Source organism: Microtus ochrogaster, linkage group LG4 (genome assembly GCF_000317375.1).
Source record: "Microtus ochrogaster isolate Prairie Vole_2 linkage group LG4, MicOch1.0, whole genome shotgun sequence".
NCBI classification, from domain to species: domain Eukaryota; kingdom Metazoa; phylum Chordata; class Mammalia; order Rodentia; family Cricetidae; genus Microtus; species Microtus ochrogaster.
The window spans coordinates 5,790,023-5,802,315 of NC_022030.1; the positions used below are offsets into that span (position 1 = coordinate 5,790,023).

The 12,293-nt window shown below is 42.9% G+C and overlaps 1 protein-coding gene across 2 annotated transcripts in view; it reads left to right on the plus strand.

Annotated features, from left to right (window-relative positions):
* The first annotated feature begins 277 nt into the window (after positions 1–277).
* Myb (MYB proto-oncogene, transcription factor) overlaps positions 278–12,293 on the plus strand; it is a 30,838-nt gene continuing 18,822 nt past the window's right edge. Inside the window, exons 1-9 of one of the 2 annotated variants that reach the window (XM_026786341.1) lie at positions 278–451; positions 2,032–2,103; positions 3,668–3,760; positions 4,006–4,226; positions 6,214–6,448; positions 7,541–7,621; positions 7,967–8,071; positions 9,859–10,113; positions 10,964–11,323. In XM_026786341.1, the coding sequence (XP_026642142.1) occupies positions 308–451; positions 2,032–2,103; positions 3,668–3,760; positions 4,006–4,226; positions 6,214–6,448; positions 7,541–7,621; positions 7,967–8,071; positions 9,859–10,113; positions 10,964–11,323 (1,566 nt within the window). In that variant the 5' untranslated portion in view covers positions 278–307. The remainder of the gene's footprint in view (positions 452–2,031; positions 2,104–3,667; positions 3,761–4,005; positions 4,227–6,213; positions 6,449–7,540; positions 7,622–7,966; positions 8,072–9,858; positions 10,114–10,963; positions 11,324–12,293) is intronic. The other variant, XM_026786342.1, reaches the window with a different exon arrangement.

The following is a 12,293-nucleotide window of genomic DNA, read 5'->3' on the forward strand; positions in this document are numbered from 1 at the left end:
CCTTTTATTGTCCTTAGCATTGAGCTTCATGTTCAGGCGTCCATTGGTTGGGCGGCTGCCAGATGTGTAACTTGTCGCTGGTCTAACAGTAACAGCAGGTTCAAACATGCAGAGCGATGGAAAGTGCCAGGGCTTCTGGTGTCTCTGTGGATACCAGCAACAGCAGAACCAGTTTACAAACACTACAGCAACAGAATGCCGACAACAAGCATATTGCGCAAGTGTGCCAGGTTTTGTCTTGGTGGACTTTGGAAAGCTTTTGTGTGAGTTTCATAATCCAGTAGTCTAGATCCTATGCTTTCAGCCCATGTCTGTCCCTTCTTCTTTCTGCAGCATATACAGTAGCGATGAGGATGATGAAGACATTGAGATGTGTGACCATGACTATGACGGGCTGCTTCCCAAATCTGGAAAGCGTCACTTGGGGAAAACTAGGTGGACCAGGGAAGAGGTAACTAGTCATTTTTATAAAGACATACAAAAAGAAATGAAGAGTGTGTCGTTGGTGAAAACTGAAATTGTAGCTAAGTTACATGTGCTCGTCTGAAGACTCTTGGTGTGTTTACCCTGCCATGCCGGACAGAAGGTTCCCCTCACCCTCACCTCTGCCAATGTGGTCCTTTTGCTATCTGTTTCCAAATCATCTGTTGTTCTTTGAGTGTTCCCAGCTTTCCCCTTTATGCTTTGCCTGTCGATTTCTCATTCTGGAGCTCCACCACTTTTTATGCCTTTTCATTATATCTTAACAGATCGTATGTCCTGTGAAACTATTACTGGCTGCTATCTTTAAGGCTGTGTACCCATGCCACTGAGTGCCTTCTTGACTTCACTGATGTTTCTATGTGTATGTCTTTCCCAACATGCTGCAAATCTCTTGAGGGCTGGGATTAAAGTGTCTCTTTATCGTTATCAAAATCACTTGCTAAAATTGTAGGATAGTAACAAATGTTCCCTGTAAGAAAATTAATACATTCCTTTTTTTCTAAGCTGAAACAGTCATAGAATTCACCGTGCCATAATATATTCATCTAATATTCTTTACAAATGATGCTTCACAGACCTATGTGTGTGAAAGGTTATTCTAAAGACATCCAGTGACGGGAGAAGATATGCCCACTTCTTTCTAGAACAAAATCATTAACCTGTAGAGAAAGGTTTCTTCTTGACTGAACTATGGAATTCATTGTGTTCTAAACCTGGGGGCTCCTGAGAGCAGGTGGACAAGACTCCCAGGGGGCCACCTCGGAAATGCATGTTCCACCTGTCACGAGGCTGCCCCCTCGGGATATCAACGTTTTGTTGTTAACCATGGTTTCCCATTCCTGTCTGTTCTGGTCAGTTATGTGTGAATGGCATCTTTGCAGGACCCTATGAAAGCTATGTTTGTAAAGGCACGTGTGACCTAGTAGAGTGGTGGCCAGTGTATGGGCTGATAGAGCCAACTGCCTGAGAACGTTTAGTGTCTTCATTCATAAACTCTGGCCATATTAAAACCAAACCTTAGTGGCCTTACTGAATTAAATACTCCTCTGAGTGAAACATGTAAAATATCTTCGGCTTCTGTACGAAAAAGATTGAGCTAGGGGGAAATCATCTCCCCCATAGTCTCAGCTCTTGCCCTGGTTGAATGGCAACTCCGTTTAACACTGGAATTCCCTTTCCATCATTCAGTAAAAGTGTCAACAGTTACCATCTACTAAACACCAGCACATGCCAGGCTTCACTGCTTTGCATAAGGGTATTGTGTAATCTCCAGATAACCCTGTTGGTACTACCATTCCTATTTTATAGATGACAAGAGGAATCTGTTTATATAACCATGCAACAGCTGTGTCAAAGTAAAAGCTTTAGTGTGTTTGTAAATGAATCTATGTTCAGACCAGCATAGTACATTAATATTGGCTTTATTGGGATGCTTTTGGAAGCTATTTTCTGCATTGGATCATGAAGTTGGTTCCTTTGTCCATTATAACTTGAACAGAGCTATTCAGTAGACAACTGATATTCTAGCATTGCCTTTAAATGCCCTAGGATGAAAAGTTGAAGAAGCTGGTGGAGCAGAACGGAACAGATGACTGGAAAGTGATTGCCAATTACTTGCCGGTAAGTTGGCTCTGGTCTCTTTTTATGACAGAAAAAACCTCCTCTGGATTTAAAGAAAAATTCTTGGAGAATTTATTAAGATACTATGCATTTGTTCCTGTAGATGTAAGGAGGGCAGATCCAGCCACCATTTTTATTACTGACTATACAACATATAATTGAGGTTTCTTAATATGCTATCCAGAGATTTTGATTTTATTTCCAAAAATTGCTTCTTATTTTTGTTTTAATTTATCCTGATAACGTAAGTTAACATTCTGATGAATTGTTACAAGGTAGAGTTTTAAACCTGGCATTTTCTCCAAATTAATTTCTAAATTTCCCATTTTTGTCAAAGCCACATTGTTTGGTATATGGATTTAAGATCCTAGAGTGCCTTTGGAATGATACCCTCTCATCTAAATGCTGAGTCGGGAACCTAGGATTCCTTTACAGTCCTTCTCACCCTTTTAGTTCCTATGTTCTGGCCACAGGGTGGCCGCCATACCCTCTCTATTACAGTCGCTTCCTACCTTTTCACATGTCCATCAGTTCCAAACACTATCAGCTTACAGAGCTTCCTAAACTGGAGCTATTCCTAACTAGCAGTGTGCTGGCCCAGAGTGTCTGGGTTTTTGATCTCCTGCACCACATAAACAAATAACAATCAAGCAAAGCTCCACCAGTGGTGACGTAGATTCTCACAAAGTAAATGAACTGCCTTGACCTGACACCCAAAGGCTCTCCTATCTGCTCTCAACTTATGGTTCTACTGTTGTCTCCCCACCACCACCACCACCCCCTCTGTTTCCTACTTCCTCCCCACAAGCAGGTTTGGTTGTGTTCATTTCTGCTTTTTCTCCTCTGGGCTTTTCTTCCTGGTGATTTTACCCCTTAGAATGTTCTTTTTTTGCTTTTCCTGTTAAAAGTTTTGAGCATCCTCCAAAGGCCACATCAGGAGCTCCTGGATGTCTCTGAAGGAAGCAGCATCTCATCTTAATGGGGCCGTCTCTCCTTAACCCCAACAGCACTTTGCTTGGGTCTCTTCTTGCAGATAAATCAGTTTTAGCCATCTGTGATAATCAATTCTGTGCTTATCTTTTCCTTCTTCTAAGATGGAAAGCTCTTAGAAAGTGGGACCCTTTTATTGTTTTCATTCCTCCTAAACACAAGTGCTCATGATCCTGAACTAAGCATCTCTCGGTTTGAATGGGAAGCCCTTTAGTTCTTTCTAATGGATTTTCATTGAAACCAGGCAGTATGGACTCTCTAGTCCATCTTAAGCCATGGAGTTACAGACCACAGGCTTGGGTTAAGGTTAAATTGGCATACGTGTGTGCCATAAGACATTCCTTTTATTCATGTGACACAGCTATTCCCTTCACTAGTTACAGACTCCAATCCTAGATGCAACTTGGATATACTTTTAAGTCTGTAAGCAGTGTGGGACAGGTGGGCTCTCCATACATGCCTTTAAATGTTCTTGAAAGTTTGCACTCTGTATTGTTCACACATAATTCATATTGAACAAAGTCTTCATGGGCTCATCACATTTTATCTTTGCGATGGTGCATGCTTTGTCTAGAACCGGACGGATGTGCAATGCCAACACCGATGGCAGAAGGTGCTAAACCCCGAACTCATCAAGGGTCCCTGGACCAAGGAGGAAGATCAAAGAGTAAGTTCTGTTTCCACTAGACGTGTGAACTGTAATTAAGATTATTTCTAAAACATGTTTCTCATCCCAAGGAAACAATTTGTTGTACAAGCAGAAAGTAAAGGGCTCGCTCCCATATATGTTCAGTGGATGAAAACAGGTTTATTTTTTCTTAAGTTTTCTAAAGAGCTTGTAATATTGAAGCTTTATGACACCGACTCATCCTGTAACATTAAAACACAGATTATTTTTGTGTTTCTCTGAAGGTAATAGAGCTCGTCCAGAAATACGGCCCGAAACGTTGGTCTGTTATTGCCAAGCACTTAAAAGGGAGAATCGGAAAACAATGTAGGGAGAGGTGGCATAACCACCTGAATCCAGAAGTTAAGAAAACCTCCTGGACAGAAGAGGAAGACAGAATTATTTACCAGGCACACAAGAGACTGGGGAATAGATGGGCAGAAATCGCAAAGCTGCTGCCTGGACGGTAATAATTGGTCAATACATTGATCGGGAAGAGCAAGAGGACGGTCATTGCACATTCTAAGTGTGTCATTGTATTGCAGTCTATCAGTGAGAGGCATGTTGTTAGATAGACCAGAATCATTGAGTTTTAGAAGTGGAAAAAAGATCTTATTTCGTGGAGCACAGTTATTGTCACCTCAGTGATGACATACATAAAAGGCCTTGGGCCAAGCTTTTCCCCCTCAACCTTCACTTCTTCATTTGCAAAATTACTAATATTCTATTTCATGAGCTAATATTAGGATCACGGAAAATGAATGTCAAAACATTTTGTAAACTGAAGAACTCTAGCTACATAGAAGGAAACCAAAGACACATAGATTGGTTTGATCCCAGCCAGTTGAGTGACTGGCAATCATTTTGGTCATTCCTCTGCTGTAGTAATATCTATTTCTTACACCTCATTGTACCATTTGCTTACTCTTTTTTCCAGTGACTAAAAAAGGCTGTGTATGTAGAATTATCATGCCTATTTCCAATTTCTAATCAATTTCAGTGTAATGTCTTCTTTTTACTGGATGAGGCAGGAAAAGGGCCCCTTTATGAAGGATAATTGTGAAAGTTCACCTTTGACCAATTGTCTGTCCATATTTAAATAGGTATATAATTGATTTTATCAATTTTTGAGAAATACTTTTGCTATACATTTTAAAATAAAAGATCATTAAAAATATTTTTATTCTTGAGCTTCTTAACCCCGAAGTGGAGAAAGGATGGTTTCAGAGATGGCTTCTTTAGTATTTCCCAGTGTTGCGCCAAAGCATCTCCTCCCTTGTGGCTTGAGAGCTTCAAAAAGTCATGGATCTGGTCGAAGGAGATCTTTCCTCCCATGTGGCCTCAGGATATGCTGTTGACTTTTCTAAAAACTTAAGGGGCACCCGAACTTCCTCTTTTTAACACTCATTTCCCCACCCCCATGGAAATAGTAAAAGGGAGTCTTTAATGGTTTTTTTCTTTCTTTCTTTTTTTTTTTTTTTGAGCTGAGAATTTTTTCCTGAGAATGGAAAGAATTTATAGTAAATGCTTTGTAGTTTGAAACTATACTAGGCAGTCAAGTGTGGTAGGCAGCACTTGCTCGTAATCCCAGTACTCAGGAGGTTGAGACCCAAAGATCAGGAATTGAAGGCCAGCCCAGACTACTACCCTGTCTCAGGAACACCCCCACCCCTCCCAAAAGACAGAAAATGTGCTGGAGCTAGCCTCTTTCATGTGGGATCCTGTTGAGTCTGGTGGAGAAAGTCCTTACCGCATCATCCAGTCACTTAGTTATAAGAATAATGGGAAGGGCCAGGTGGTGGTGGTGCACGCCTTTAATCCCAGCACTCAGGAGGCAGAGGCAGGCGGATCTCTGGGAGTTCGAGGCCAGCCTGGTTTACAGAACAGGCTCCAAAGATACACAGAAAATTCCCGTCTTGAAAGAAAACAAACAAACAAAAGACTAATGAGAGTGGTTTCCAAAGGTAATAGAGATGTTTTTACTCTAACTTTGTACATAGAGTTATGAGAGGTACAGACGAGGCACTGAGGTTTTGCCATTTCTGTCCCCAGGCTTGGCTAAGTCCCCGCTGTGGTGTCTTGACCCTGCTAAGCCACATTATAAGGGTCTATAACAGCTGGGACTTTAAGTTGTATTAAAGTCCAGTAGCACATGAATGGGCAGAACCTAGAGAAGGATTATTATAGTGAACATCGCCTTTATAAAGGCGTCAAAATTCTAAAAAGAAAACAGAATTTGCAGAAAACTCAATACATCCCAGATTGCAGTAGTAAAAGAAATCTATGGATTGTCAACTAGGCAACAGGGAAAAGATCAAGACAATTAAAAAGAGAAAATAGCGGGTATTGGAATCATAGAGATGATTTTTTTTTTTTTAGAAACAGTTTTCTGTCAATTAACTACGATCTGAAATAGCATTGTTGTCATTTGTTTGGGGCGCCTTTCCACACAGGACTGACAATGCCATCAAGAATCACTGGAATTCCACCATGCGGCGCAAGGTGGAACAGGAAGGCTACCTGCAGGAGCCTTCGAAAGCCAGCCAGCCCCCGGTGGCCACTGGCTTCCAGAAGAACAATCACCTGATGGGTTTTGCTCAGGCCCCACCCTCATCTCAGCTCTCCCCAACTGGCCAGCCGTCAGTTAACAGCGAGTATCCCTACTACCACATCTCTGAGGCACAGAATGTAAGTCCTTCCTGAGAACCTAGTGGGAGGAGGGAGATGGTTATGTCCGTTACAGTTCATATATATGAACTACATGAGTCTGGTCACAGGCGGCCCTCAGCTAGACCCTAGCCGAGGGTACACTTGAGTCCGGCTTCTGTTTCTGGAGACAAGAACGGAAATAGTTTGTCCTCTGCGTAGCCGTAACGCTAAATAGAGTCTAAGTTGTCTGATTCTCACTCCCTGCTCCAAGTCTGATTTAAAGTTAGCTTTTGAATGTAAATGTCCTTAAAATGTTGCCAAGTCTTGACACTGGGTGAATGCAGATAGATTTATAGTCCAATATTTTGCTTTTTTTCAAAATGAAAAATTAGAAGGCTAAACAGGAGACTATCAAGAAATGCTCATCATAGAACCATCGATAAAATGACAGAACTTGCCCTCTGGGTGGTGGTGGCACACACCTTTAATCCCAGAACTGGGGAGGCAGAGGCTACAGGAACTCTGAGTTCCAGGCCATCCTGATCTACTGATCTACGAGTGAGTTTCCAGGACAGCCAGGCCTGCACAGAGCAGAGAAACACTGAATCAAAAAAAAAAAAAGACAAAGCTTACCCAAGAATTACAAAGATCATATGCAAATGTTATGTAAAACATATTCATGAATAGTTTTTACTTGGCTGTATCAGTTTCTTAGATTTGACTACAGAATTTCCAGAAAGATATCTGGTGAATGAATTATCATAAAAGCTTCTGTGCTTTTTATTAAAGCTAAACATTACTCTAAGAAAAACATCCCTGGTGACCAACAGCTAGTGGTAGCGATCTCCCAAAACTTCTTTCACGTCTGCATGAATCCGTTTCTCCATTGTTCCTTTTTCTGATTAAAGAATGCCTTCTGTTGGGGTAGAAAGACCCTTTGGGCTTCTTTCTCTGCGTTTCTTGGACTATTTAGCCACTTTTAGTCAGGTATTTAAATTTCAAGTTAGAGAAGTTTTGTTTTGGTTGTTGATCGTTCTGTGAATTTTACCAGCAAAGTACTTTTTCCCTTCGGTCCCAGTGAAGCAGTCATAAGTCTGAATGACATAGCCTTTGTTGTGCTTCTTGGTCTAGGTGTCCAGTCACGTTCCATATCCTGTAGCATTGCATGTAAATATCGTCAATGTCCCTCAACCAGCTGCTGCAGCCATACAGGTGAGATGGTCAGAGGGCCAAACCCATTAGCTGAACAAGGCACCGCTTTTAAAGACACTTTATTTTTGCCACATAAGCACGCATATTACAATTCGTAATAGAAAGAAAAGCTAGCAGTTTTGAGGACCTAGTTTGGGACAGGCATTTACCACTGGTGGCTTCTGGAATTCGCTGATGCATCTGTGAGCATGCGCACTGGCCTCTGCTTTCCCCTCGTTGCCTCAAGTCCCATATTTGCACGAGCAGTGGTAAACTTCGTGGGGGTGGTTCCACACGGACGCTCTCGGGGCTGTGTTCGGTGCCTCCCTCAGACCTTGTCTTTGCCTGCTTCACTTGTCACTCTAGAGACACTATAACGATGAAGACCCCGAGAAAGAAAAGCGGATAAAGGAATTAGAGCTGCTCCTGATGTCAACCGAGAACGAGCTGAAAGGGCAGCAAACGTTACCGGTAAGAGCATCACCGTGTGCCGGGCAACCTTGTCTCTGCACTCTTCTCTCTCGGGTTTCTCCTCTTCTAAACATTGTATCAGCCAAGAGCTGTGTATCTGCGAACAATGCTAATCAGAAGTCGCCTAGCTGTTTGTTTTATAACAGGATCACAGTAACCACTTGGGACTATCAGCATCCACTGTTTCCTTGAAAAGGACGTCCATCAATTTAAAGACTAGGGAAGATAGAATGATTGAAACATCTGCCTTTGAGCAAAGCGTTATAGACATGTAGTGCCCACTTGTTTGAGTCTTTTTCTTTTGCTGTTATTTTCTTAGCATGTATTTACACATGTTATAATCTCAAATTCAATTTGATGCGTATTTTGTCTATGCATGCCTAAAAAAAGGTACATAGGTCACTTCTTTAAATGTTTGCTGCTAACTTTGGTTTGCATGTATGAAAGCTGTGTGGCCCATTTCTATTAGTAGCGATAGTGCACATTTCTGTATACACACATATGTTCCCATAGTGTGTATACTATACATGTGGATGTATATGCACACATATGTCCAGGCCAGAGGTTGATAGATCTCTAGATTGAAAGTTTTATTATAATTGTGTCTGTTTGTGCACACGTGCTCACATGCACTTTTGGAGGTTAAGAGGACAGTTTTCCAGAATCAATTCTTTCCTTCTATTGTGGGAGCTGGGGATCAAACTCTTTTTTATCTGCCTAGCCACCTCCCTGTTCATCCACCTTCTATTTTGAGACAGGGTCTCATGAAACCTGGAGCTTGCCCATTTGCCTAGGCTGACTGGCCAAGGAGCTCGTGGTTCTGCTTGTCCCTGCCCCTCCAGCGCTTGGGTTACAGACTCGAACTGCTGTGGATGCTTGGAGATCAAACTCAGGGTCCCACGCTTGCACCTTTCAGAATGAGACATCTCCCCAGTACCCCTTCCCCCTTCCTTTTTTTGTACTGATGATCAAACCTAGGGCCTCACATCTAGACAGCACTCTGACCCTGAACTACAGCCCAAGCCTTTCCGCGGGCTGTTTCTGAATCCTTGATTGGTCAGCAAACTGGAAAAGCAGATTGTACTTTGTAACATATGTAGTTTACCCAAGAAGTGAGTATGAGAGAAGGGGTACCCGGTCGGGATTTTTCAGGTGGAATGTCTTTTTTGTTGTTTTTGTTAAACCATACAATAACATGAGCGTGGTAGTTCAACCACTTTTGAATTTTTGTCAACATTTTGCAATTTCTCCCCTTGCGCGGTCAGAAGGGAACTTCTGTTAACTTGATCCACTTCCTAACTGCGTACACACTGCAGCCCCACCTTGCATCAGGGCAACCTGTAACCTTAAAAAAAAAAAAAAAGAAAAAGAAGCAACAGGATATGTGCAGATAAAAGTAGCAGCTCTAACCATAGAGTCCTTTCAATGGCTTGGAATGCAAATGGAACCATTGGCCAGTCACAGCAAAGCCGGGCAGTTTGCAAATTAGACTCAAATGGCTTTCTAAAGCACTCTAAGACTTTTGTGTTTTTGTAGCATTCCCGAGGTTTTGCATTTGACTAAAATCATAGCCAGTGAAGCAATACTGTAGGTATAAATTAGAGAGTTATTGCAAAGCCGTCAAAAAGGAAACATCTTGACAACTGTCTGGCAGGTCCCAGTTTGAATGAGGCAACAACTTTTTATCTTGCCCCCAACAGCGCTCGATGCCTTGTGCAACATTATTGCTAAGTTTCTTCTTCCCTTCTTCTCCCATCCTTATTTCTACACACCCCTTCCTCCCTCAGACACAGACCCATACTTGCAGCTATCCCGGGTGGCACAGCACCTCCATTGTGGACCAGACCAGACCTCATGGAGACAGTGCACCTGTTTCCTGTTTGGGAGAACACCGCTCCACTCCTTCCCTGCCTGCCGATCCTGGCTCTCTACCTGAGGAAAGCGCCTCGCCAGCCAGGTGCATGATCGTCCACCAGGGCACCATTCTGGATAATGTTAAGAACCTCTTAGAATTTGCAGAAACACTCCAATTTATAGATTCTGTAAGTAGAAGTGCTAAGGCACGTCGTTTCTGGAAGAGGAATTGAGTACTGATAATGAATCATGACCATTTTCGATAGCAGATGTGTTCCGGCCTACGTCCTTGCATAGGGAAAGGTCTTCAGGTCTGGCGAGTCCATTTCTCTCAGCGGCCTGATTTCATGTGCTTCCCACACCAAAGACGACTTTCCATATTTTGCCTTCCGCATGTGAATTTTCTTAAAGAATAATTGACTTACCAGGAAGGGCTTAGGATAAGAACTGTGTCTGAGCTGTGTTAAAACAGAATTTCGTGTATTTTGCTTAATTCTTGTCATACTCTAGAAATTTTCCTTGCTGTTTTTGTTTTTTGTTTTTCCTTTGTTTTTGTTTTTGTTTTGACAGCACATTTGGGCTTAAATTTCCTTGGAGCTTAAGACAAACTTTGTTTGAGGTGGAACATAGCTTTCTCTCCAGAATACTGAACATCGATTATCAACTTCATTGGTTCACTGAAATAAAGCATCTTCAGTGAAACAAATTTAAGTTCTGCAAACTCTCATTTTCTTTTCTTGGTCTCCTAGTTGGTTAAAAAGCAGCCGTTACCATAATGTGTCCTCTAGAAAGGTTTTCTGCTTGCTTTAAATGCATGCAAAAGAGTGTGACTGAGCTCCCCACAGTAGATGGGCAAGGCTACCCACATACCCCTGTGACCCCTGAGCTAGAAGTCCAGCAGACAGACCCAGAGTTTTCTTGCAGGCGGCATTCCTCGCTAGCTCGCTCGCTCACTCCGTGCCGTGTTTCGGGTGATGGTGGCACTCGTCACACGCACACACCTTGTCTCAAAGCTCTGTGCCTCCTACATTGTTTCAGGACTCTTCATGGTGTGATCTCAGCAGTTTTGCATTCTCTGAAGAAGAAGCAGCTTTTTCACGTAGCCAGCCGCACACAGGCAAAGCCTTCCAGCTTCAGCAAAGAGAGGGCCATGGGACTAGACCTGCAGGAGAGCCTGGTCTGAGGGCGAGCAGCCCAGGGGAGGCTTCCCCTGGCCCAGCCAGAGCCTTACCTCCTGCGAGGCACAGCATGGTTCCACTGGTCATCCTTCGAAAAAAGCGGGGCCAGGCCAGCCCCTTAGCCGCGGGAGACTCGAGCGCCTTCCTATTTGCTGACCTCAGCAGCAGCTCAACTCCCAAGCGGTCCCCTGTCAGAGGCTTACCCTTCTCTCCCTCGCAGGTAGACCACAACTTCTGCACAGCTGTTTCTAATTTTCAGCCGACACCTGAGCCTTAATAATTAGAGACTAATCTCCTGAACAAAATGACTAACGACCGCTGTCCTGGCCGATTTAACTCTGTCTCGGATCTAGCTGGGGTTGAGGTTGCAGATGGCCTCCCGAGCGTGGGCTGGCTGGCGGCAGGCTGGCCAATGGCTTTGTCTCTGTTCTCTCTCTTACTCCTGGTGGTTTGGAAGACAGATAGCTGCATGAGATGCGCTTTCATTTCCTTCTCTGCCAGAAGCAAGCATTTCCGTGCCCTCCTCTTCTCCCATGTTAGCCTTCCCTCTTCAAATTCTGCCTCTTTGCTCATTTATTACTAAGTGATTTACTCACCCTCGGGAGGAGGGAACCAAATTCTGGTTACATAACATTTGGATTACAGCTAGAGAATGGAGTCATTAGAACCTATCTGTCGGCGGAAGTGTTGAGGGAGACGACGACAAACAGATGCTTATGCAAAAATAATTTAACGTTTTCAGCATCGGTTCTTTTAAAATTTGCCAGGGCATTTTTTTTTTTAACCAGGGTACTGTTTGCCAAAGAATATTCTTATTTTCATATAGTGCTCTTAAGGCTTGAGCATTAGAATGCTTCGCGAAGCCATGTGTTCCCAAATTAAAATTAAGAGACATTTTGTGTCTTTAAAACATTTCCCCCCAGTTATATTGTTGAAGGTTTTGCATTTCGTTTTATTTTTACTTCATTTTATTTTCTTGTGGTTCTGCGACTTGAACCCTGGGCCTCTTGCATGCTAGCGAAGTGCCTTACCACTGAGCTACACATGCTCCTAACCATGATTTAAAAAGAACTTTAAGGATAGACCAATGGTCTTCCCATGCCCCAAAATATAGATTTAGGTGTTTTTCTCCCCTCCCCCCATATTTTCCTAAACTGTGCTCTGTGAAATTAGTTCTGAAAGACCTAAAA